Source organism: Nicotiana sylvestris, chromosome 2, assembly GCF_000393655.2.
Source record: "Nicotiana sylvestris chromosome 2, ASM39365v2, whole genome shotgun sequence".
Classification (NCBI taxonomy): Eukaryota; Viridiplantae; Streptophyta; class Magnoliopsida; order Solanales; family Solanaceae; genus Nicotiana; species Nicotiana sylvestris.
This window is the reverse complement of record NC_091058.1, coordinates 206,256,788-206,281,682: the sequence shown is the minus strand read 5'-3', so window position 1 is coordinate 206,281,682 and position 24,895 is coordinate 206,256,788. Positions and strand designations below refer to the sequence as shown.

Genomic DNA, 24,895 nt, shown 5'->3' with positions numbered 1-24,895 from the left:
AATTTCAAAACGGATCAATTCCATTCTTAAAGGCGGTCAGAAGGAGAACAAAAAAAGTTTTTAGGGTTGAATATTTTTGTCAAAATTTACAGAGGTTTTTAGAGATGAAGATCACAGCATTGATGGTGTTGAAATGCAATCTAGAAGGTTCGGATCCAGTGAATTTAGCGAACGCATCTGATATGAGCCATTTCGGGTATTTTCAGAGATCCAGCGTTAAGGAATTCATCGTTTTCGTGGGTCGGACCGTCGCTAAACGGAACCCACCGGGCCAACGCCAATTCGTTCAGCATGAAGCATACAAGGTACATTCATACAATCGAAATGGTTTATGTGCTTTGGGTTTCATGGATGATCACTATCCAGTTCGAAGTGCATTTTCACTGCTCAACCAGGTTCTGGATGAGTATCTAAAGAGTTTTGGTGAGTCATGGAAAACCGTGCAAAGCGACAATGCTCAACCATGGCCTTATCTGAATGAGGCTCTAGCCAAATTTCAGGATCCTGCTGAGGCTGATAAGTTGTTCAAAATTCAGAGAGAGCTGGACGAAACAAAAATTCTCCATAAGACAATTGACAGTGTCTTAGAACGGGGAACAAGAGAACATGTCATTAGCTAGAAACCAAAATCCTAGCTAACTTATCAAGAGTCCTAGCTAACACCGATTTAGCTAGGAAATTGACCTTAGCTAAATTCCGTAGCTAATATGGTCTTAGCTAAATTTTAGCTAGAAAATTATTTTATCCGTTGCTAATATAGCTAGAGATATTTGCTTGGCACTAATCCCTTTGAAGTGTAGCTAGGCTATTAGCTAGGGACTTATTCCATGCTAATATTTGCTACGACTAGACTAGCTAAATTCCAAGCAAATTTTGACGGGTGAGCGTTGATTTCATTACAACATAGCTATGAATATCCCTAGCTAAACTTACAAATATTCTAGCTAAATTACTAGTAGGATTTTTGTCTATAGCTAATTTGGTATCTAATTTGATAAATATCCTAGCATGTATTTGGTTTGGCTTGGGATATTTTCCAGGCTAAAGCTAGCTAGGAATAATTCCTATATTATATATGATGAAATACGAATATAATTTTCTACGTAATTTGACATGAGACAAAATAAGTAATTAAATCCATAAATTTGTACGTAAGCATAATCATGGTACCATTAATCCTAGAACAACGAAGTATATATATGCCTATTGGCAAATAAAATATGTCTTAAATTAAATAATTAATAACATAAACTCTACTATTCTAAGATGGGGGACAACCAGAGCCGCTTGGTGGTGGTTGAGAAGTTAAACCAAGCATCTCCCGCACGACAGCACGAGCTGCAGCTTTTACTTCTTCTTGCATATCCTCCCGAATATCTGCTTGCACTCGTGCTAACATATTCTCCATCCGTTGCTCCATTGCACGATCAAGAAGTTGCTAAAATTCGGGTGTTTCAAAAACTTGTTGAGTAGGAATATTTGGAGGATTATTAGCACTAGAGAATGCACAATTATTGTCCAATGAATCTGCCAGAATATAATTTTTGGGACCAAGACCATATATTTTTCTTTTTTTTTTTGTGCCTCCAACTGTTTCAATCCAAGTTTCCAGTGGTTGCTCATCTGGTATGGTTTTCAACAAATCCACAACAGTTTCTTCCCTAGTTTTTTCTCCTTCCTCATCTCCATTTGTTGCCATGTTTCTTTCCATCTCTTCATCATCTACTTCAAAACCTTCTTCATCCCTTGATGTTGAAGTCTCACCTATCTTCTCCTTAATAACTTCTGTTTATGTATTCTGAAAAGAATTATAGTAATTAGTCATTACATAGAATAAAAATGCTACAAGGTAGATATAATTTGTGTGAAGTAGTCAAATTGTTCTGTAATGAAATAAATGGATAATGGAGAAATAAACTTCTCTAATTGACAAAGTACATAATAGAAAATATAAAAAATAATTCATTTAGTATCAGATGGCATCTTATCACTGCTAATTTCTTGATGTGCACAAGAAGAGGTGCTATAGAGTTGTATATTTCTCAACTTTAGAATGTGCAAAAACTTAGAAGCTTTTCTTACAATTTATAAATAAAAAATGCAGGGTAAGATAATAGGTGCTTGTGATATTCTACCATAATTATATCCTTGAACAATAACTCTAACACTAGTCCTAGAGAACATTGTTGGGACAGAAGAAAAGAATTACTGTAGGCATATCATAGCACATAATTGGTAGCTCCCTTGAAGCTTTAGTGTATACATTTAACATGCACATAACTTATACAAGTGTGTATCTTCGTGTGTGTGTTTAGTTAACGTACTCAAAAGAAAATTAATTACCATGTTTATGACTAAAAAATGGTCATACTAATGTCTTAAGTTACATATCTAGTCAGATGGTCATCATAGTTGTAGTCCCTCACAGCCTGCCAAATTTTCCAGTAAAGTACATAAGCAAAAATTAAAAGGACCAGCACAATCAAATTTGCACCAACTTACATCTGTTATAACTTTAATGTCTTGTTTATATCTTGTGCCAAAACAAGACATATTTGAATTAACAAATAAAAGAGGGGAGGGGAGGAGTGGTAACGATATATATAGTATCATAGCTTCCTAACATAGTACTATAACTAGCCAGATTTGTGAAGAACTTTGTTCCCCTTCCTACAGCAATGCAAAAAGATTGAAACCGTCATCTTAGATAAAAGCTACCTATATTTAAAAATAATGTTTACTTCCATTTGTAACAATATTTGTTATTTCCTCCAAGCCAAAGTTAATCTCAAGTGGTAGTAATATATTGTTGAAAGTAATTATTTTCTTGTTCAATACTTCCTTTTGATTTAAGCACTCCTTTTGAAATTTGAAGATCATTTATTATAAATTAGCTAGTTTTACTCTAGCTAGTAGCTTGCTGCAATACTCTCCTTCTTTATCTGAACATGAGATGGACAATGTGAGCAAACTCTTGTAGGTTAGAGTTGTGGAGTCGTTTTGTATAAGTTCAGTTATATATATATATATATATATATATAACAGTGCCTTCAACAAGAAAGTCTATCTAAATACCCTCCTAGTTCCATGCCCAAACTTAACTTACTCTACGACCAAGGTTGTTATCATCCGTCACAACCAGAAACTGCCCCACTTCACCTAATAAGTTGCCTACTACTTTTCTTCTTGGTCTAGTATCATTATAGCAAATTTTTACACTCGACAATGCTCACCAAAGAAACCATCAAGATTCTCAAAATCCAACAATAGCCTAAAACTTCAGTTTCTTAACTCATTGAATAACTCCATTACTTCAGCATTCCAATCACAACAACATCACTTGTAGATTAAATCAATTACCAATCATAAGTTATGTTACGCAGCGCCTCCCTGATGTTCTTTGGAAGGGCAACGTAAGGCTAAGCAACCGATGTCAGTGCAGTTGTTGTCCGCCAATGAGGTCCCCTCTGCACGCTAGACTAGATTGTCAGTCCGTGTAGGAAAACCAATGTCACGAGCAATTGCGGAAGCTGAGAGAGAATTGGATTTTGAATAATGATGATTTTATTGATGAATGAAATGCTGATTACAAAAGATGCGGTGTCGAGGGGGAGAGACACCAGTACAGAAAATTGATTGTTTAAAAATGTTTGATTGCTTGATCCCCCCCTAATAATACTTAAAAAAATAAACCAAAATTACATGACTAGTCCTAATAAAGCTGTAGAAGCACACTGAATAAAAATGATGTAAACTAGTCTATACTTACAATGAAAAGGACTTAGTTTATTACAATGTAGAACCAAGTCTGATGGCAGCAACTTTGTCTTGCGGGTCAGGGTCTGCGCGCGTGTAGCTGTGGGCGCGCGCTACACTTGCTGTGTTGGCCTGAGGCTGGGCGCTGGTGCTTGGCATCAGGGTCTGTGCGCGAGGCATTGCAGGAATGGGCCTACAGCTGGGCGCTGGCGAGGCATCAGGATCTGCGCGCGCGGCATTGTCAGGGCGCGCGACGCTGTTGTCATTGGCCAGCCACTGGGCACTGGCGAGAGGCATCGGTGGTGCGCGCTTGTCACTTGGCACAGCCAAGACCACGGGGCCGACATTGGCGCTAGGAATTGTGAGGCTTGCTAGGCCGCCATGGGGTGCGGCCAAGGGGTCATGGGGCGTGTCTGGAAAGCAACCCATGATATTCTTCCCCACCTGAGTTGGCGCCGTCCTCGAAGCCTTATGATGATGATGATGATTCTGGTGGTTGTTGTATGGGAGGTCTGCGCCCCTCTGTTCTTTGAGCTTGTTGTTGTAGCGACGTAATAATTTCAGGCGGCTGACATGGAAGACTGGATGGATCTTCCACCAGGATGGAGTTTTCACCTGGTATGTGGACTTCCCAATGCGTTTTTCAATGGGCAGGGGCCCGATGTATTTTTGTTGCAGGCGAGGGTCATGGGTCCTCTCTGCAAACAAGTATCGCTTTGGGATGTATAGCATTACTTTGTCCCCTGTTTGATGTTGGGCAAAGCAAAGATTTTGTTCGGTGAATCTTTTTGCCCACTCTTGGGCTTTGACGAGATAGCTCCGCACTATCCCCATGTTGTGCTCCCATTCGCTCGAGAAGTTGGCAGCTCGAGGAGATTTCGTCATGGTTGATGCGTTCACCGTTTGCGGGAGAAGTGGTTGTTGTCCGGTAAAAATTTCAAAAGGGATTTTGTTTGTATGATGGCTCTTTTGAGAATTGAAACACAATTGAGCAGCATCCAAGAGCTTCACCCAATGCTTCTGTGATCCGGTTGCAAAGTTGCGGAGATATTCCTCCAGCATATCATCGAACCGGTCTGTCTGGCCATCCGATGGTGGATGGATGTCTGAGTTGTGACTCAATGTTAACCCAAAACACCTGAAGAGATGGGGTCCAAAAGTTGCTAGTGAAGCGTGAGTCGCGCCTACTAACAATGTTTTTGGGCAGGCCCCAATGTTTGACAATGTGCGAGAAGAAGAGTCGAGTTGTATCTTCTGCTGATGTGTTTTGCGGGGCTGCCATGAAGGTTGCATAGTTTGAAAATTGATCTATGACAACCACGATGGATGCAAGATTACCGACTTGAGGCAATCCCGTGATGAATCTAAGGGAAACACTCCCATGGTCTCTGAGGGACATGAAATGGCTGCAAGGGTCCCTTCTGTGATGAGTGATCCGACTTGTCCTTGTGGCATGGCTGACAAGTCTTCACACGCTGAGGAGCGTCACCAGTCTTTTGAGGCCGATGACATGATGGCTGATTGTTGCTGCGAAGGGTAGCTGGAACCAGGGGTTCATGTCTGTTGACTACCTTCTCCAACTGCATGGCTGAGATTTTTCCAGCGGCCATCTTTATGGGAAAGCATGGTATGGTGCAGGGCTTGGCCCCGTTTTCCCCTAACATCAGGAGCATGTTGGCATATGGCACTGGTATAGTGTTGGTCTGCCTAATGAACTACAAACCCACTATCATGTCGAAGTCATCTATGATTGCGATGCGCAGGTCGATGCTTCCTTTGTATGGGCCAAGTTTCATTGGGACATTTGTGGTTGTTCCACCCAATGCCTGGGGTGGTGAGTTGATGGCCTTGACATGGCCTTTGCTCTTTTGCACAACAAGACCCAGGCGCTCTACTTGAGTTGAATCCAAGTAGTTGTGGGTAGCACCCGTGTCTATCAATGCGTGAAGGGGCTTGCCGTTCACTTTCAATTCGACGAACATTAGGGTCCTCGCTTGTTTAGGAGGTCTCTCGTCCATCTTTTCCTTCCCTTTCTTGGTGATTGGGACTGAGATTTTCTTAGGAGGACATGCACTGGTCCCCGCTAAGGCATGTGGGATAGAGCCAACAATTGCATTGAAGGCGCCTACCTGGTCTGATTCTGATGTGTCTGATGCATCTGACTGTTTGATGAGCATTGACCTTTATGTTTGGGCTTTCATTGTTCCAATGTGCCCCGCCACAATGACGGCATTTTGAGGGAGGCTTTCTCCCCTAATTGTTGTTGATGGATGCAGCACTGTTGCTGCTGGAGGGAGGAGTCTTAGTTTTGGATGCACTCCGATCTCCCCCACTTTTGCTTGGGCCACCATTGCTGGGATGGTTCCCATTGAATCCCCCTCAGACAGACGGCTAGGGCCTGTCGTTCTGAGTTCCCAAATGATAATCGCCAAGACATTCTGCAGCTTGAATGGCCTTGGGCAGGGTGTCTACCTGTTGTCTCTGTAGTTCTATACGGGCATGAGGTTTCAAACCTTCTATGAATGCGAAGAGTTTGTCTTTGTCCCCCATGTCGCGTATGTTTAGCATGAGTGCGGAGAATTTGTGCACTTACTCCCGCACTGATCTGGTGTGGCGGAGCTCCCGTAGCTTTCTCCTTGCGTTGTACTCCACATTTTTGGGAAAGAATTACAGGCGTAGTGCTACCTTCAATTCATCCCATGTCTGGAGAGTATCTTCCCGGCCTTGATGGCTTCATGTTTGACCCGCCACCAAAGTTTGGCATTGCCCTGGAGATACATGGCAGCAGTTGCTACCTTTTTGGATTCTTCCAAATGGCCCACGGCATCAAAGTATTGTTCGATGTCGAAGATGAAGTTTTCCACTTCTTTAGCATCCCGGGATCCGTCGTATGGCTTTGGCTCCGGTATTTTAAGCTTTTGTGGAATGGGGGTAAGGTTTACTGCACCCCTGATATGGTTCTCACCTCCTCAAAGAAGGCTCTGTAGGGCAGCATTGACAATATTGAGCTTGCCTGTCAAGTCGTCTATGGTTTGCTGCATGGCAGTTAGTCTGTCTGCCTCTTGTTGCTGATGAACTAAATTGTCGGCATGCTCATGTGCTCAAATTTGCCATGAATATTGGCAGTTTCAATGGCTGTCGTTTGTCGGTCATCCTCAAAGTCACGACTGATGTTTGCAATGTCATTTTCCGCCTGCCGCATTCGGCGGTCCAGGTCGTCCAACCTTTGCACTAGGTTGTTGTTTTGATCAGGCACCGTATCCACGATGGGTCGTAATCGGTCAACCGTCTCTTCTAGGGATGCTAGACGCTCCCCATGATTCACCATAGTCAGAAATAGTGATGATGGCAAATGTGTTCCCTCGTCCGATGTCGAGCCTAGGCTCTGATACCTACTGTTACGCGGGGCCTCTCTGATGTTCTTTGGAAGGGCAACGTAAGGCTAAGCAACCAATGTCAGTGCGGTTAATGTCCGCCAATGAGGTCCCCTCCGCACGCTAGACTAGATTGTCAGTGTCGTGCGAGAAAACCAATGTCACGAGCAATTGCGGAAGCTGAGAGAGAATTGGATTTTGGATGATTATGATTTTATTGATGAATGAAATGCTGATTACAAAAGATGCGGTGTCGAGGGGGAGAGACACCAGTACAGAAAATTGATTGCTTGAAAATGTTTGATTGCTTGATCCCCCCTAAAAATACTTAAAAAAATAAACCAAAATTACATGACTAGTCCTAATAAAGCTGTAGAAGAACACTGAATGAAAATGATGTAAACTAGCCTATAATTACAATGAAAAGGACTTAGTTTATTACAATGTAGAACCAAGTCCGATGGCAGCAACTTTGTCTTGCGGGTCAGGGTCTGCGAGCGCGTAGCTGTGGGCGCGCACGACACTTGCTGTGTTGGCCTGAGGCTGGGCGCTGGTGCTTGGCATCAGGGTCTGTGTGTGAGGCGCTGCTGGAATGGGCCTGCAGCTGGGCGCTGGAGAGGCATCAAGATCTGCGCGCGCGGCATTGTCAGGGCGCGCGGCATTGTTGTCATTGGCCAGCCACTGGGCGCTGGTGAGAGGCATCGGTGGGGCGACAGAGGTGCATGCGCGCTTGTCACTTGGCGCAGCCAAGACCACGGGGCCGACCATGGCGCTAGGCATTGTGAGGCTTGCTAGGCCGCCATGGGGCGCGACCAAGGGGTCATGGGGCGTGTCTAGAAAGCAGCCCATGACAGTAATCATGCCAAGGGATCAAGATACTTTCAGATACATAAAATTTTGAGAAAGGATATATGAAATGACATGCATAGAAGAAAATGATAGCTTGAACCACTTTTACTTTGATCAGTTGAACCACTTTCTTAGTTTGAGAAGTGTAAAATGAACAAAAAATCATGGGTTAAATTTCCCTTGGGCTTATGAAGATGATAAGGTGAATCCTACAAATAGAGTAGCTGGTAACCATTCTATTGATACTAAAGTGAAGGGAGCTGCTAATGGGGAAGCCTATTGGGGATCAAAGTTATTCACAAAAATAATGAGAACAACAATCAGAATGAAAACATCGACCAAGTAGATTAGAAAAGTAAAAAAAAGACAGTGTAATAAAATATTTTTCTAACACAAATGAAGAATATACAAGACTAACAATGAGAAAGGGGAGAAAGTAGAAGACTCGGCAGGTTTTGCACTGAAAAAATGAGATAAAAACGTACCCACATCCTTTCTGACTTTCCACATATCCACTTCTTTTCATTTTTGGTTATGTGAGTCTTCAGAAATAATTCATCATTACGGAGATCTTTCCCTGTTAGCTCCTTCTACAATCATTAAGAATATTGTTAATTAACAGAATATATCATAGAAAAAAATTAGACTAATACTAATTAATACTGAAAAGATTAAAAAAAAATACGTGTCTTCTTCTGTACTCAGCAAATGCAACTGATCCTCCGGTATGTAAGGAAGGACCTTCTCCATTATTAGATGACATTCTGTTCTTCGAGTTGATTTTTGATTTCTTTTTAAAATTCTCAGAGTTCCAATATTCCATCAAAATGTCCCAGTGATCTTTAGCAATCCATCGCGGTATTTCTTTTGTTTTCAAAAATTGTCCTTTTGCTTTTCCCAAACTGTCACTTAACCTTTCACTCCCCACATGCTCAAAAGTTCTTTGAATAAAAACTTTATCCTCACTAGGAAAAGAATAATTTTTCTGCAATTAGAAAGTAAACATTCAGTTTGGTATCATTTATCAAGTTAAGTCAATTACGACAGTGAAGTATAAATACCTCGAAGTCATTGAACCATCTATCTCGTACATGCTCCAGAACTTTGCTCCAACAATGCTATGATCCAGAGAAGCTTTTCTTAAAGGTTATTGTTACATTTCGAACAGCTTCATGTGGGCAAAATCTACAAAATGATCAATATAATATTTATTTGGAAGATAACTAAATGAAAACGAATTTAACCACAACTTGTATAACTAGATTTACTTACGTGTCTCCGTTTACTTTCAAAGATATTATTCCACGAGTAGTATCTCGTCTTGCCTGTGGATTACTACTTCCATAAGATGCAAGTGTTTGTGCAGCAGAAACATCTTGAGAATGAGTTTCTTGTTGAGAACCAACATCCTGAGAAGAACGAGGTGCTTGTTGATGACCAATATTCAGGGAAGCAGGAGTTGCTTGTTGACCACCAATATTTTGAGAAGCTGAAGTTGTTTGTTGAGCATGAACATCTTGAGATGTACGTATAAGCTGCCGAAAACTACTTTCATGAGACGAGATAATATGTTGGTTTGAACCAACTTGTTGAGATATAGGGGTTGATGGTTCACTAATATTGGCATGGGAAGTGTTTGATAGTTGTTGGTAGCCTTCTCCCCCTTTGTTAGACATGCCCCCACGACCTCCCCAACTACGTTTAGTGCCTCTTCCCCTTGTCATGCTTCCTGATCAAATACTGGCAAGAAGAGTAGAACAATAATAATAATAATAATACACTAGCCAAACAAAACATATAAAATATAAAAATTTGACCATCCAAATATTTTGCTAGAACAAGCATAACAGAACATATAAAGTATAAAAATTTGACCATCCAAATATTTTGCTAGAACAAGCATAACAAAGACCTCTCTATTTGACCTTTTAGCAAAACAATTCACCTATTTTTTCCCTTTTTAATAGATCTTCTTCGATAAGAAATGATCTTTTTCTGTCTTATACTTCCATTAGAAACGAAGTCATGTTGCATTAATGCAAACCTTAAAAATTCATGCACACTTTCTATGAAGGCAGAAGTTACTCCTTTCCGACTTGGCACTAGTCTATTATACATCCAGATACGATCAGCTCTAAAAGAACTCATACTTCCTATCTAACAAACAATGACAAAACACTATTTTTAGTGCTAGTTAGTTAATACTCAAAGTAAATGAGATCCAAATCTTCTTAAATTCTTAGTTCACCAATTTAAACAGATCGACAACACCACAAATAGCTAATTGAGAAGGATTCAGAATAACCATTTAATTAAGAGAAAAAAACACTTAGATTTTCTTAAAAACAAATAGTAGAAGTTGGATCTGTTTTCTATTTGACACATATTTGTAAGTGAAATTTACTATCTCACATCAATTTTGTTTGCTAGTAAACCTACAAAAGTCACATATACTTCTTTTTCTTTCCAATCATATATTACAAGTATAAAATTGTATTAATTGAATTCTTCTTCACTTATCATGTTGCCCTCGTGTAAATTAATTTTACTTAGTTTACAATAGAAGAAATAATTCTTCATTATTTTCCTCTCAAATCCAGAAATAGTTGTTCAATAGAGAAATATAAGGACAAAAATTTTATAATTAGCAAAAATCAAACAAAACATACAAGTAGAAACAATTTAAATCACATTACTGAAAGTTCAATTTCTATATATATATATGATAGGAACATAAATCATTGGGGTAATTGCTATCTCTTAGTTTCAGATTAACGTAAAATTAAACAATGACAAGAGTTCCTGGTGCGAGAAAGTTACTGATGAACACTCACGATAAATTAAACACTCACAAAAAACCTCCTTGCACAGATACTTTTGGTATAGGAGAAATTCTTACCTTCACAGAAGCTTACAAGCGGCATCGATAATTAGCATTCTTCCTTCACTAAATTAGAAGATGATCGTTGAGGGTTTAGAGGAATGAAGAGACGTGGAAGAGTGTGTGGGCGTTTAGCGAATTTTAAGGATTTGCGATACAGTAGTCCAATTAAAATAAGATTACCAAGTTAAGCGTTAACTTTACAATTTTAAGTAAAAAGGTTGCCTTTAAGATTTCAATCAAAAGCCCTAAGACGGATCTTTAGGAATTTCAATTAAAAGTCCAAAAATGGATATAAAACTCTTATTACCACTATTATTATTATTAAATAATAATAATAATAATAATAATAATAATAATAATAATATAATTATAATAATAATTTTCTAGAGACTAGCTTGGATTCATCCCTAGCTAAACAACTAAATTTGACAAAAAAAATTAGCGCCATATTAGAATTTCCCACGAAACCTTAGCTACTTTTTAGCTAGGGATTATCTAGGGTATGTAATCCTAGCTAAAAGATAATCTTTCGGCAAAATTATTAGCGCCAAAATAAGATTTCCGCTAAAATTTGGCTATACATTAGCTAAAGAGTCTTTCCTAGCTAGCACATTGTTAGGGATGCGCTACGGACTGTGTCCCTAGCTAACTATGATCTTTTGAAAAAATAAATTTAACGCCAAATTAGAATTCCCGCTAAAAATTAGCTATAAATTTGGCTAGGAAAAATCTGTAGCTATCATTTAGCAAGGAATAGTCCCTAGCTAATTCCTAGCTAATTTTGTGACTAAATTTTTAATCGAAAAAAATTGCAAGGAAATTGGACTTCTCTAGCTACATCCCTAGCTAAAGGCGTATATTAGCTAGGGAATTGAATTCCCACGCTAAATTCCGATGCTAATCACATGTTCTCTTGTAGATAGCTAGACAGTTTGATTGAGAAGAGTTCAGATCTAAGCGCTGCTTCACAGATGTTCTACAAGCCGGCGAAGAAAACCAATTCATATTGTACGATCTTATAGATGATTTCAGAAGAAAGGGGGGCTATTCTATCACGGACAAACTCGTGTCTATGTTATATATAAAGTATCAGAGAATTGTTTGTTTATACCATCTATGATTTCTGTAAGCTCGAATTCTTTTGGTTCTCTGCTGTAACTGTATAGGTCCAAATTTTGACAACCACGGTAACCGATAAGCAAGACATAGGACAGGGTCGCTCACGACACAGCGACCAGCGATCGTTGTGATAAAGGCCGACGACCAAAATCGGGCAGCTGAGATAAAATAATAACGGTAACTTGAACTTAGAGAGAGGCAAGAAGAATATTACTTTGAATATTCTCTGCGTTGCACTTTTTAGGGTTTTTTTTTGGGGAATGTCCCTTATAAATAGGAGGAGACAATGAATAATTGGGGGATCTGCCTTTTGAGAACTAAGATACACATTGTAAAGTCAAGAAAGAGATATACGAAGGAATTGTCTTATTTACTTTATTCAAGCATATGTTATTCGATCTTTATCCATAAATCTCAAAGATTCCACATTCATATCAAGAGTATACCTTTTCATGTCATTAGAAGGAAGATATACCCAATCACATAATCATTGGGTGACAGTTCCTTTACACTATAACCATTGTCGTTTCTTGCATTCATTGCACATTTTTGATATTACATTTTTCGTCTATCATAGTATACCGAACGCGTTAATTAATGCTTTTATATTCTTCTCACTACACAAGAGTCTCGTTCTATTTGGTCTGGAATTTATTAAGCTCAACTAGGATTCACCTCATTAATTTGTTATTAATTGATTTAGTATTTATTTGCTCAAAATATGATCTCAGATGAAGAGAAGGGTTTCAGTTTCAGATTGCTAATGTCGTTTGAAAGTTGTAATGTCACCTAAATATAATTATGTGATAAGTTTCTCAAAAAAAAAAAATCAAACCATCCCGGGAAAAAGGTATATTTTGTACTATTTCCTACGAGTCTATTATACATTTTAGAAAATAAAAATTCGTAGTAATATTTTAAATGTTGTATTTTTTTTAATATGATGTCATTATAATAATTATTTATTTATTCACTTCTTTGTTTTCCTATTAAAAAATAATGACACTGCTTACGAAGTTTTTTGCATACACTATTGATTAACACATAGGAGTATAATGTACGAATGTGAATCTATTTCTTTTTTGGTCTGTTCTAAAAAGAATGAATTCTTTCTAAATTTGGTAACAAATTAGCTTAAAGTTACAACTCTACCCTTAATGAGAAGCTTTTATAACCACACAAATACTCCAGGCCCCATTTGGACTTATTTAGGACCACAAATTCCAAAAGTCTTCATTTTTTTCTTAAACTCCATGCACAGTCAAACATGTTCACATAAATTGGAACGAAGCGAGTAATTCAAACGATATCCACTTGTACACTAAACACTAGTTGTATTAAATTGACCTTAGTCAACTTGAATCGTTTTGTGATTACATCACGCTTTAACCTTATTAGAAGCGGATTTTAGTTAGCTGATGTCAATTGTCGTGTCTTTTACGTCCCCAACGAAATTAACAAGTAAAGGTAATAATTGTTTAGTAAAGGCTAATAATAATTCGAATTATGTATTGTCAAGTATTTTTTATTTAATTTCTGTATACGTAAATTCTATTTTTAAGAACTTAAAATTTTTATACCCAGCTTCACTTTAAAAAAAATTCAATTTAACTCACATACTCCAAAAAGATTCAAACAAATTAAAACTAAGAAAGTAATAAGATTTACGTAATGTGCCATCAAATTTGAATAATTTACATTACGAATTTATATTATCTTGATTACTATTTGAGAGAATCCATTGAAACTTGTAAGTTACTATTTTAAATTCAAATAAATAATTTTTAATCTTGAAGAACTGAATAAGGACAAAGAGTTGGATTTATTAAATTCCCATGATAGATTATTATAATACAGTCTAAATTTCAATTTCAATTTCAATCTCTACGGTATAATTGTTTTCTCTGATACAATTACACTTTCTTACTTCCTGACTAATATATTCGAAAGGAATATTACTGATTGACATTTTTTGTAAGAAATTAATAAATCTAATAGTAGAAATGTCTTACGAATATTTTTATTAAATAATTTCCGATGATAATAACGAATTCTTGCGACTTGTCCCACGTGACTTTTGCTGATTCCTTCTTCAATTTGTTTTCCTTTGAGCTCAAGCTTTTTTTTTCAAGCTTTCATGTAACAATTTACTTTTGACTTTTCATGTGTATTTCATACCTAGCTAGCTTTTAATCTAGGAGATAACGTTAACTCAATATTTTTTTCACACATGTTGTATTTATATTAAGAAAATTTACTAAATTTTTTATCTTGTTATTATTATAGTACTTAACTTGAGATTGTTGTAGCCCGTAAAAATTCATAAACTCTCCAAATTCTGAACTTGCATTTATTTGTGATTGATAATAGAAACTATTATGTGTGACGTTTACAACAAGATATTACTTTTGATAGAAGTTCGATTGTATACAACAACAACAACAACAACCCAGTATAATCCCACAAGTGGGGTCTGGGGAGGGTAATATGTACGCAGACCTTACCCCTACCCCGAAGGGTAGAGAGGTTGTTTCCAGGAGACCCTCGGCTCAAAAAGCAACAGAAGCCGATATATTAGTACCATAAAAATGCATAATAAAATAACAGCAATACAATACAATAGATATGAAGTACCGAATATGAAATACGAAAAAGATGGCTGGTATAGTAAAAACTAGCAGGTAAAGCCCTGCATCACTAGACGACCAATGGACATTCTTATTCTAACTCCTAACTGGCTAGTCTCACTCTATTGTGCTGTAGAAATATTCACAACTCTCCCCTAACCTACAACCTTAATACTCGACCTCCATAATTCCCTGTCAAGGGCCATGTCCTCAGTAATCCTAAGTCTCGCCATGTCCTGTCTGATCACCTCACCCCAATACTTCTTAGGTCGTCCTCTACCTCTCCGCGTGCCCACTACCGCCAGTCGCTCACACCTCCTCACCGGTGCATCAGTGCTCCTCCTCTGAATGTGCCCGAACCATCTGAGTCTTACTTCCCGCATCTTGTCCTCCATGGGGGCCACACCCACCTTCTCTCGAATATCTTCATTCCTAATCTTATCCATCCTTGTATGCCCGCACATCCACCTCAACATCCTCATCTCTGCTACTTTCATCTTCTGGATGTGTGAGTTCTTTACCGGCCAACATTCAGTTCCATATAACATGGCAGGCCTAACCACTGCTCTATAAAACTTACCTTTTAGTAACGGTGGCACTTTCTTGTCACACAAGACTCCCGACGCTAACCTCCACTTCATCCACCCCACCCCTATACGGTGTGTGACATCCTCGTCAATCTCCCCGATCCCCTGAATAACCGATCCAAGGTACTTGAAACTACCCCTCTTGGGAATGACTTGAGAGTCAAGCCTCACTTCAACTCCCGCTTCCGTCGGCTCAACTCCAAATTTGCACTCGAGGTATTCCGTCTTCGTCCTGCTCAACTTGAAACCTTTAGACTCAAGAGCATGTCTCCAAATCTCTAGCCTCTCGTTGACGCCGCCTCGTGTCTCGTCAATTAGAATAATGTCATCAGCAAATAGCATGCACCATGGCACCTCCCCTTGAATATGATGAGTCAGTGCATCCATCACCAGGGCAAATAGGAATGGGCTGAGCGCAGACCCTTGGTGCAACCCCGTAATAACTGGAAAGTGTTCAGAGTCGCCTCCTACTGTCCTAACCCGAGTCTTAGCTCCATCATACATGTCTTTAATCACCCTAATATAGTTACTCGGGACCCCTTTATCCTCTAAGCAGCTCCATAAGACCTTCCTAGGAACCTTATCGTACGCTTTCTCCAGATCAATAAACACCATGTGGAGATCCTTCTTCCTATCCCTGTACTATTCCACCATCCTCCTAATAAGGTGGATAGCTTTTGTGGTAGATCGCCCCGGCATGAACCCGAACTGGTTGTCTGAAATAGACACCGTCCTTCGCACTCTCATTTCTACCACTCTCTCCCAAACTTTCATGGTATGACTTAGTAATTTGATGCCCCTATAGTTGTTACAGCTCTGGACATCACCTTTGTTCTTATACAACGGGACCATTGTACTCCACCTCCACTCTTCAGGCATCCTATTAGTCTTGAATATAACACTAAACAATGCAGTAAGCCATTCCAAGCCTTCTCTACCCACACACCTCCACAGTTCAACCGGGATTTCGTCTGGCCCGGTAGCTCTGCCCCTTCTCATCTTACGCATTGCCTCCATGACTTCATCGATCTCAATGTCCCTACAATTACTTAATTCATGGTGACTGTCGGCATTCCTCGATTCCCCAGGTCTAATATCTTGATCTCCTTCTTCACTTAGAAGTTTATGAAAGTAGGTCTGCCACCTCCTCTTAATCTGGTCATCTCCCATCAAAACTTTGCCGTCGTCATCTTTTTTGCACCTCACCTGATCTAGATCTCGAGTTATCCTTTCTCTCATCTTAGCGAGTCGGAATAACTTCTTCTCCCCACCTTTGTTCCTTAGTTCCTCATACAGACGAGCAAAAGCTGTCGTCTTAGCCTCTGTCACTGCCCTCTTTGCCTCCTTCCTAGATACCTTATACCTTTGACTGTTCTCTCTCTTCTCCTCCTCGTTAGTGCTCCCTACTAACCGCAGGTAAGCTGCCTTCTTCGCTTCCACTTTACCTTGGACAACTGCATTCCACTACCAATCTCCTTTGTGACCACCATTGTGGCCCGTAGATATCCCTAACACCTCTCTCGCCGCCTCTCTTATACAGTCCGCCGTCGTCGACCACATTGTGTTTGCGTCCCCACCACTTCTCCAAGCTCCCATTGCCGATAACCTTCCTTCCAACTCCTTAGCTTTATCCTTAGTTAAAGCGCCCCACCTAATCCTGGGGCGTCCTTGTACTGACCTCTTCTTCCTCCTTATCCTAATACAAATGTCCATCACCAAAAGCCTATGCTGCGTTGAGAGGGTCTCACCTGGGATAACCTTGCAGTCCTCGCACAACCTTCTGTCGCATCTCCTGAGGAGGAGATAGTCAATCTGAGTCTTCGCCACCGAACTTTGGTAAGTAACCAAATGTTCATCCCGCTTCGTAAAACTCGAGTTCGCAATGACTAGATCGAAAGCCTTGGCAAAGTCCAACAACGCAATGCCCCCTCCGTTCCGCTCTCTGAAACCAAAGCCGCCATGCACCTCAGTGTACCCACCTACAGATGACCCAATATGACCATTGAAATCTCCTCCTATGAATAACCTCTCAGAAGGCGGTATACTACGAACAATCTCATCCAACCCCTCCCAAAAGCGCCTCTTAATATCCTCATCCAAGCCTGCTTGCGGTGCGTACGCGCTAACGACATTTAAAGTACCCTCACCTACCACCAACTTAATAGTCATTAGTCTATCATTCACCCGCCTGACCTCTACCACGGACTCTCTAAGATGGCTATCTACCAGGATACCCACTCCATTCTTACCCCTCAGGATACCAGAGTACCACAACTTATACCCATCCACGTTTTTCGCCCTCGATCCGACCCACCTAGTCTCCTGGACACACGCTATATTAATCTTCCTCTTCTGCAGGATTTTCGCCAACTCTATGGATTTACTCGTTAGTGAACCTATGTTCCATGACCCGATTCTCAACCTATAGGCTCCCTTGCCCCCTCTACCTCCCCTGCTACCCGACCCACCCCCTGAACCCCACCCCCCACTCTGCCCCACCCGAGGACATGCCCTTAGTCTATCATCCCAGACTGCAGCCACTACACCTACAACAATCTAGAGAAGACTCGCTATTGCACAACGTACACAAATCAAATAAGAAGGAAACAAGTGGTAACTAGTATCCTAGTTGAAAGGTTTAACTAATGCAAAGTAAAGTAACAGTAATCCAGCTAACACCAAAAGGGAAACAGTAAAACAGGAGGTACCAACTCCCGATAACAAAACCTGTGGCTGATTTGTTATACTCGATGTCGTTGTACGCTCACGCACCACTTCCTACCGCTCTTTGCTGACACTCGCCCAGGTTGCTCTCCTTTGTCAGTGCTCGTGCGCCCAACTTGTCTCCAATACTCCGAGAATTCCTAAAAACACAGAAAATACCACGACCCAAAAACCAGAAGGAGCTATCACTGCTACCACTAGTATAGCCCCAACAATATAAAATGTACCAAGAAAGGAGAAGAAGAAAAAATTGAAGAAAATGATGACGCGAAGCAAGATAGAACAAGTGCCCTTCTCAGCTGAAAATCCAGCTGATAATCCCAAAATCTTAGTAGTGAAGAAAAATCAGTGGGTCAGTTTGATAATTTCTAAAAAATCAGTAGTGAACAAAGATAACCAAGAATAAGTTTTTAGTGAAATGAGTGTCTAAAACGTGAGTTGGATCTGATTTTTGTTAGGGTTTTTCAAGTGGGTCAGTTTGATAATTTTTGAGAGACTGAGAGAGGAGAAAACTGGAAATGGGTGTGAAATAAAGAAAGCCCCAAAAGCAAAGTACTACACAACTCGATTGTATAGTATATTGAAATTTGAAAATACTAATATTGATTGCAAAGAGTATGTATTTTGGGGAATACTTATGGATCAGCTTATTTGGGATTCAAGTGTCTTAATAGATGAAGAAAAACTCATTAAGGGATAAGGGATGTAAATCTCCCATTATTTTAAGATTAAGACATCTATCTGAATACATATCTGAATACCAATTAATGCCACGATCCGGAATTTCTACCATTGGGATCGTGATGGAGCCTAACATTGCACTCACTAGGCAAGCCAACGTTAGAGTTTTATTAACCTTTTACCTTTACATTTTATAGGTTAAAAATTAACAAACTAAATCAAGTAGAAGTAAATGCAGAAGTATGTAAATAACATTTTGTCTATATACCATTAACAATACCATAGCTATTATTGCTACCAAGAATCTGGTGTCACAATCCACGAACATACTATGAGTATCTACAAACATCGGTCTGAAAGAGATTACATCTGTTTTGGAAATAAAGAAAACAGTAATATAGAGACAGACCTTGGGTCTCCTAGATGAAATTCTGCAACCGGCCTCTCGATCAGTCACTACCAGGTCCAAAATCTGCACAGAAAGTGCAGAGTGCAGTATCAATAAAACCGACCCCATGTACTGGTAAGTGCCGAGCCTAACCTCGACGAGGTAGTGATGAGGCTACGACGGGGCAATTATAATAAAACCTGCATACAGTGCATAATAAAACAGAAAGAAGAATGGAATAAATAAAATAGTAACTTGCAAGGAAAGAATACTGAACTCCGGTATATCATCAGTACCCAGCTATAACCAATCCTTAAGTTAAAAGCAAAACTACAGAATAACATGCACAATAGAAGAAAGATACATAAACATAAACTAATGAGGCGCACATCCCGATCCCACCATATAATCAATAGCAATATGAATATTCGCCCTTATTACTCCATATCAATCCACCCTTATTCATCCTATTGCGGCGTATAACCCGATCCCACCGTGCAATAGTAATTCACCCTTATTTCTCCTCAATATACCACTTTTATTACTCCTGTTGCGGCGTGCAACCCTATACCACCATATATTAGCATTTTCACCCTTATTCATCCTCAATATATCACCCTTATTACTCCTGTTGTGGCGCGCAACCCGATCCCATCAGTACCAATCACACAATAAGAATAAGAATTTTACAATTTAGCTCAAAACCCTCCACAATATTTAAGCCTCAAACCAAAGCAAACAGAAAGCTATACAATTATGAAACCTCATTTAATTAATACTACATATCCGCACCAACCCAAAATGTACCATAAAACATCGATAAACTAGCTTAAATCAATAGTATGATACAATGAAACTACGGGATAGCTAATACCTTCAATAATAAAAAATAATGTCTACCAAGTAGCAATTTAAGATGGAAATACCAATAAGCATGTTGCAGTTAAGACAAGAAAACAATATATTAAGAACGGGGAAAGGAACAGAAAAAATAGATAATTTGGCGGCGCACAGGTACTCGTCACCTCACATATACGCCACTTACATGGATTTTCACATAGCAAATTAAGTCGGGGATCCCTAATCCCTCGAGTCAAAGTTAGACACAACACTTACCTCGATCCACATGCCACTTACTGCTCAATTACCGATTTTCCTCTAGTTTCCACCTCCGAACCACTCGTATCTAGTCGTAATTAACTTAATAACATCAATTATCGCTAAAGAAATCAATTCCAATACATAAATATAAGTTTTCGAATATTTTTCCCAAAAAGTCAAAAACTAACCCCGGGCCCGCTTGGTCAAAACTCAAGGTTCGGACCAAAATTCATTCAAGCATTCATCCCCGAGCCCGAATATGTAATTAGTTCTTGAATCCGACCCCAAATCGAGGTCTAAATCCCAAATTTATAAAAAATCCCAATTCTTCCAAAAGTCCCTAATTCTACCATGAAAGAACTAGATTTAGGACTAGAAATCTAATGGGTGATGATGAAAATTGAATAAAATGAGTTAAAAAACACAAACCTATGATTTGGTGTTGAATTCCCTCTTCAAAAATCGCCTTAGGCCGAGTTCTAGTGAAAGAGATATGAAATTTTGAAGAAATCCCGTGTTGGAGTTTGTTTTAAAATCAGTGGACAGGCCTTCTTCGTGTTCACGAGAGGCCTGTCACGATCGCGAAGCTGTGACCCTATTGACCTATGCGTTTGTGAGAAATCCTTCGCGTTCGTGAAGGCATACTCCCCCCAGCCTCTGTGTTCGCAAGCCAAGTGTCGCGTTCGCGATGAGTTCTTTTCCCTTCCCCCAGGTCCCATGCTTCGTGTTCGCGATAGCCTAGTCACGTTCGCGGAGGGTAAGACCCCCACTGCTCCGCGTTCGCGACCTAGTCTACGCGTTCGCGTAAAGGAAAATACCCCTGCCCAACTTACCCTTCACGTTCGCATAAAGGAAAAATACCCCTGCCCAACTTACCCTTCGCGTTCGCGAGAGAAGCTTCGCGAACGCGAAGAAGGAAACCAGCAAGTGCTGTGTGCTGCAGAAAATCAAAATTTTCTAAGTCTAAAACATCCCGAAACCTATCCAAAACTCACCCGAGCCCTCGGGGCTCCAACCCAAACATGTACACAAGACTTAAAACATCATACGAACTTTCTCGTGCGATCAAATCGCCAAAATAACACCTAGAACTACGAATTTAGCACCAAATTGCATGAAATTTTCAAGAAAGTTTTAGAACTTCTATTTTCTCAAACGAAGGTCCGAATCACGTCAAATCAGTTTCATTTCTCACCAAATTTCACAAATAAGGTATAAATATCATAACAGACCTATACCGGACTCCGAAACCAAAATACGAACCCGATAACAACAAGATCAAATATTAACCAAATTCTTAAAACTATTATAATTTTAGTCTTTTAATTTTAATCAAAAATTCTTATCTTGAGCTAGGGACCACGGAATTTGATTCCGGGCAAACGCCCAGGTCCCATATTTTACTATGGACCGTTTACTCAAAACGTTGATCTAAGTCAACTAAAATCAACTTTTTAGGCCAAAAATTATTATTTCATCAATTTTCCACATAAAAACTTTCCGAAAATATGCCCGCACTGCGAATGTAAATTGAGGAGGAATAAAATAAGGTTTTGAAGGCCTCGGAACACGGAATCGAGTTCTAAAACATACGATGACCATTTGGGTCATCACATTCTTCACCTCTAAAACAATAATTCATCCTCGAGCGGACTTAGAAAAGTACCTAAGCCGGTGAAAAGGTGGGGATATATGCTTCGCATATCGGACTCGGAGTCCCAGGTAGCTGCATCGACAAGCTGACCTCTCTACTGCATTCGAACCAAATGATAACTCTTCGGTCTCAACTGACAAACCTGCGGGTCTAAAATGGCTACCGGCTCCTCCTTGTAGGTCAAATTCTTGTCCAACTGGACAGTGCTGAAATCTAACACGTGGGACGGATCGCCGTGATACTTCTGAAGCATGGACATATGAAACAATGGATGTACCGCTGATAAACTTGGTGGCAACGCAAATCTGTAGGCCACCTCTACCACTGGCTCAAAGATCTCAAAAGGCCCGATATACTTAGGGCTTAACCTGCCCTTCTTTCCAAACCTCATTACGCCCTTCATGGGCGATACCCGAAGCAACACTCTCTCTCTCCGACCATGAATGCCATATCACGAACTTTACTGTCAACATAACTCTTCTGCTTGGACTAAGCTGTACGAAGTCTATACTGAATGATCTTGACCTTATCCAAGGCATCCTGTACCAAATCTATACCCAATAGCCGAGCCTCCCCCGACTCAAACCACCTAACCAGCGATCGACACCGTCTACCATATAATGCCTTATAGGGAGCCATCTAGATACTGGATTGATAACTGTTATTGTAGGCAAACTCCGCTAATGGCAAGAACTGATCCCAAGAACCTCCAAAGTCAATGACATAGGCGTAGAGCATATCCTCTAAGATCTGAATAGTACGCTCGAACTGTCCATCCGTTTGAGGATGAAATGTTGTGCTCAACTCGACCTGCATACCCAACTCACGATGTACTACCCTTCAGAAGTCCGAGGTAAACTGCGTACCTTGATCATAAATGATAGACACGGGCACACCGTGAAGATGAACGTTCTTACAGATATAAATCTCTGCCAACCGCTCCGAAGAATAGGAAACTGCCACAGGAATAAAATATGCTGACTTGGTCAATCTATCCACAATAACCCAAACTGCATCGAACTTTTTCTGAGTCCGTGGGAGTCCAACAACGAAATCTATAGTAATACGCTCCCACTTCCACTCAGGAATCTCTATCTTCTGAAGCAAACCACCAGGTCTCTGATGCTTGTACTTTACTTGCTGACAATTTAGACACCAAGCTACATATGCAATAATATCTTTCTTCATCCTCCTCCACTAATAATGTTGCCGCAAGTCTTGATACATCTTGGCGGTGCCGGGATGAATAAAATACCGGGAACTATGGGCCTCCTCTTGAATCAACTCACGAAGTCCGTCCATAGTAGGAACACAAAACACGACCTTGCATCCTCAAAACTCCATCATCTCCAACCGTAACCTGCTTGGCATCACCATGCCGCACTGTGTCTCTAAGGACAAGCAAATGAGGGTCATCATACTGGCGCTCCCTAATACGCTCAAATAAGGAAGACCGAGCGACTATGCAAGCTAAAACACGACTGGGTTCAGAAACATCCAACCTCACGAACTGATTGGCTAAGGCCTGAACATCTAATGCAAGTGGTCTCTCACTAACTGGAATGTACGCAAGGCTACCCATACTAGCTGACTTCCTACTCAAAGAATCGACCACCACATTGGCCTTCCCAGAATGATACAAGATGGTGATATCATAGTCTTTCAATAGCTCCAACCACCTTCTCTGCCCAAATTGAGCTCCTTCTATTGAACAAATACTGCAAACTCTTATGATCCGTGAACACCTTACACGACACGCCATATAATAGTGCCTCCAACTCTTCAGCGTGTGAACACTGGCTACCAGCTCTAAGTCATGAACTGTATAATTCTTCTCGTGAACCTTTAGTTGCTGTGAAGCATATGCAATAACCTTGCCACCCTGCATCAATACCATACAAAGTCCAATATGAGATGCATCACAATATACTATATAGGGCCCTGAACCTGTGGGCAACACCAACACCGGCACCGTAGTCAAAGTTGTCTTGAGCTTCTGAAAGCTCGCCTCACACTTGTATAACCATATGAACACGACACACTTCTGAGTCAACCTGGTCAATGGGGCTGCTATAGATGAAAACCCCTCCACAAACCGACGGTAATAACCCGCCAAACCTAAGAAACTATGGATATCTGTGGCTGAAGTAGGTCTAGGACAATTCTGTACGGGCTCAATCTTCTTAGGATCCACCTGAATACCCTCTGCTGATACAACGTGACCCAAGAAAGAAGCTGAACTCAACCAAAACTTACATTTCGAAAACTTAGCATATAACTGGTTGTCTCTCAGAATCTGAAGTACGATCCGAAGATGCTGTTCATGCTCTTCTCGACTGCGGGGGTAGATCAAGATATCATCAATAAAAACAATTACAAAGGAATCTAGATAGGGCTTGAACACCCGGTTCATCAAATCCAAAAATGTTGTTGGGGCATTTGTCAGCCCAAATGACATTATTAGAAAAATCATAATGCTTATACCAAGTCCAAAAAGCTATCTTAGGGATATCAGATGCCCTAATTCTCAACTGATGGTAGCCAGACCTCAAAACGGTCTTTGAAAATACCTTAGCACCCTGAAGCTGATCAAATAAGTCATTAATTCTTGGCAATGGATACTTGTTCTTGATGGTGACTTTGTTTAACTGCCGATAGTCTATGCACATCCTCATCGATCCATCCTTCTTCTTTACAAACAACACTGGTGCATCCCACGACGAGACACTAGATCTAATAAAGTCTTTATCAAGTAAATCCTACAACTGCTCCTTCAACTCTTTCAACTCTAGCGGGGCCATGCGATATGACGGAATAGAAATGGGCTAAGTGCCCGGAACCAAACCAATACAGAAGTCAATATCCCTGTCGGGTGGCATCCCCGACAGGTCTATAGGAAATACCTCAGGAAACTCCCAAATAATTGGTATAGAGTCCATGCAAGGAACCTCCACACTAGAATCACAAACATAAGCCAAGTAAGCCAAACACCCTTTCTCGACCGTACGCCGAGCCTTCATATAAGAGATAACCCTACTGGTAGAATGACCAGGAGTCCCTCTCTACTCTAATTGAGGCAACCCTAGCAATGCTAAGGTCACGGTCTTGGCATGACAGTCCAATATAGCATGATAAGGTGACAACCAATCCA

The 24,895-nt window shown here is 40.3% G+C and overlaps 2 protein-coding genes across 2 annotated transcripts; one reads left to right on the top strand and one right to left on the bottom strand.

Annotated features, from left to right (window-relative positions):
* Positions 1–104: 104 nt before the first annotated feature.
* Positions 105–620, top strand: LOC104248161 (VAMP-like protein YKT61). Its single transcript, XM_009804366.1, has one exon. It carries the CDS (start codon positions 105–107, stop codon positions 618–620), a length of 516 nt encoding a protein of 171 aa, XP_009802668.1.
* A 641-nt stretch (positions 621–1,261) lies between these two features.
* On the bottom strand, positions 1,262–9,703 carry LOC104219389 (uncharacterized). The gene is made up of 7 exons (XM_070167259.1): positions 9,252–9,703; positions 9,137–9,164; positions 8,665–8,964; positions 8,465–8,569; positions 2,658–2,670; positions 1,592–1,785; positions 1,262–1,438 (listed from the first exon to the last, which is right to left on the bottom strand). Exons 1-7 carry the CDS (start codon positions 9,701–9,703, stop codon positions 1,262–1,264), a joined length of 1,269 nt encoding a protein of 422 aa, XP_070023360.1.
* Positions 9,704–24,895: the final 15,192 nt, after the last annotated feature.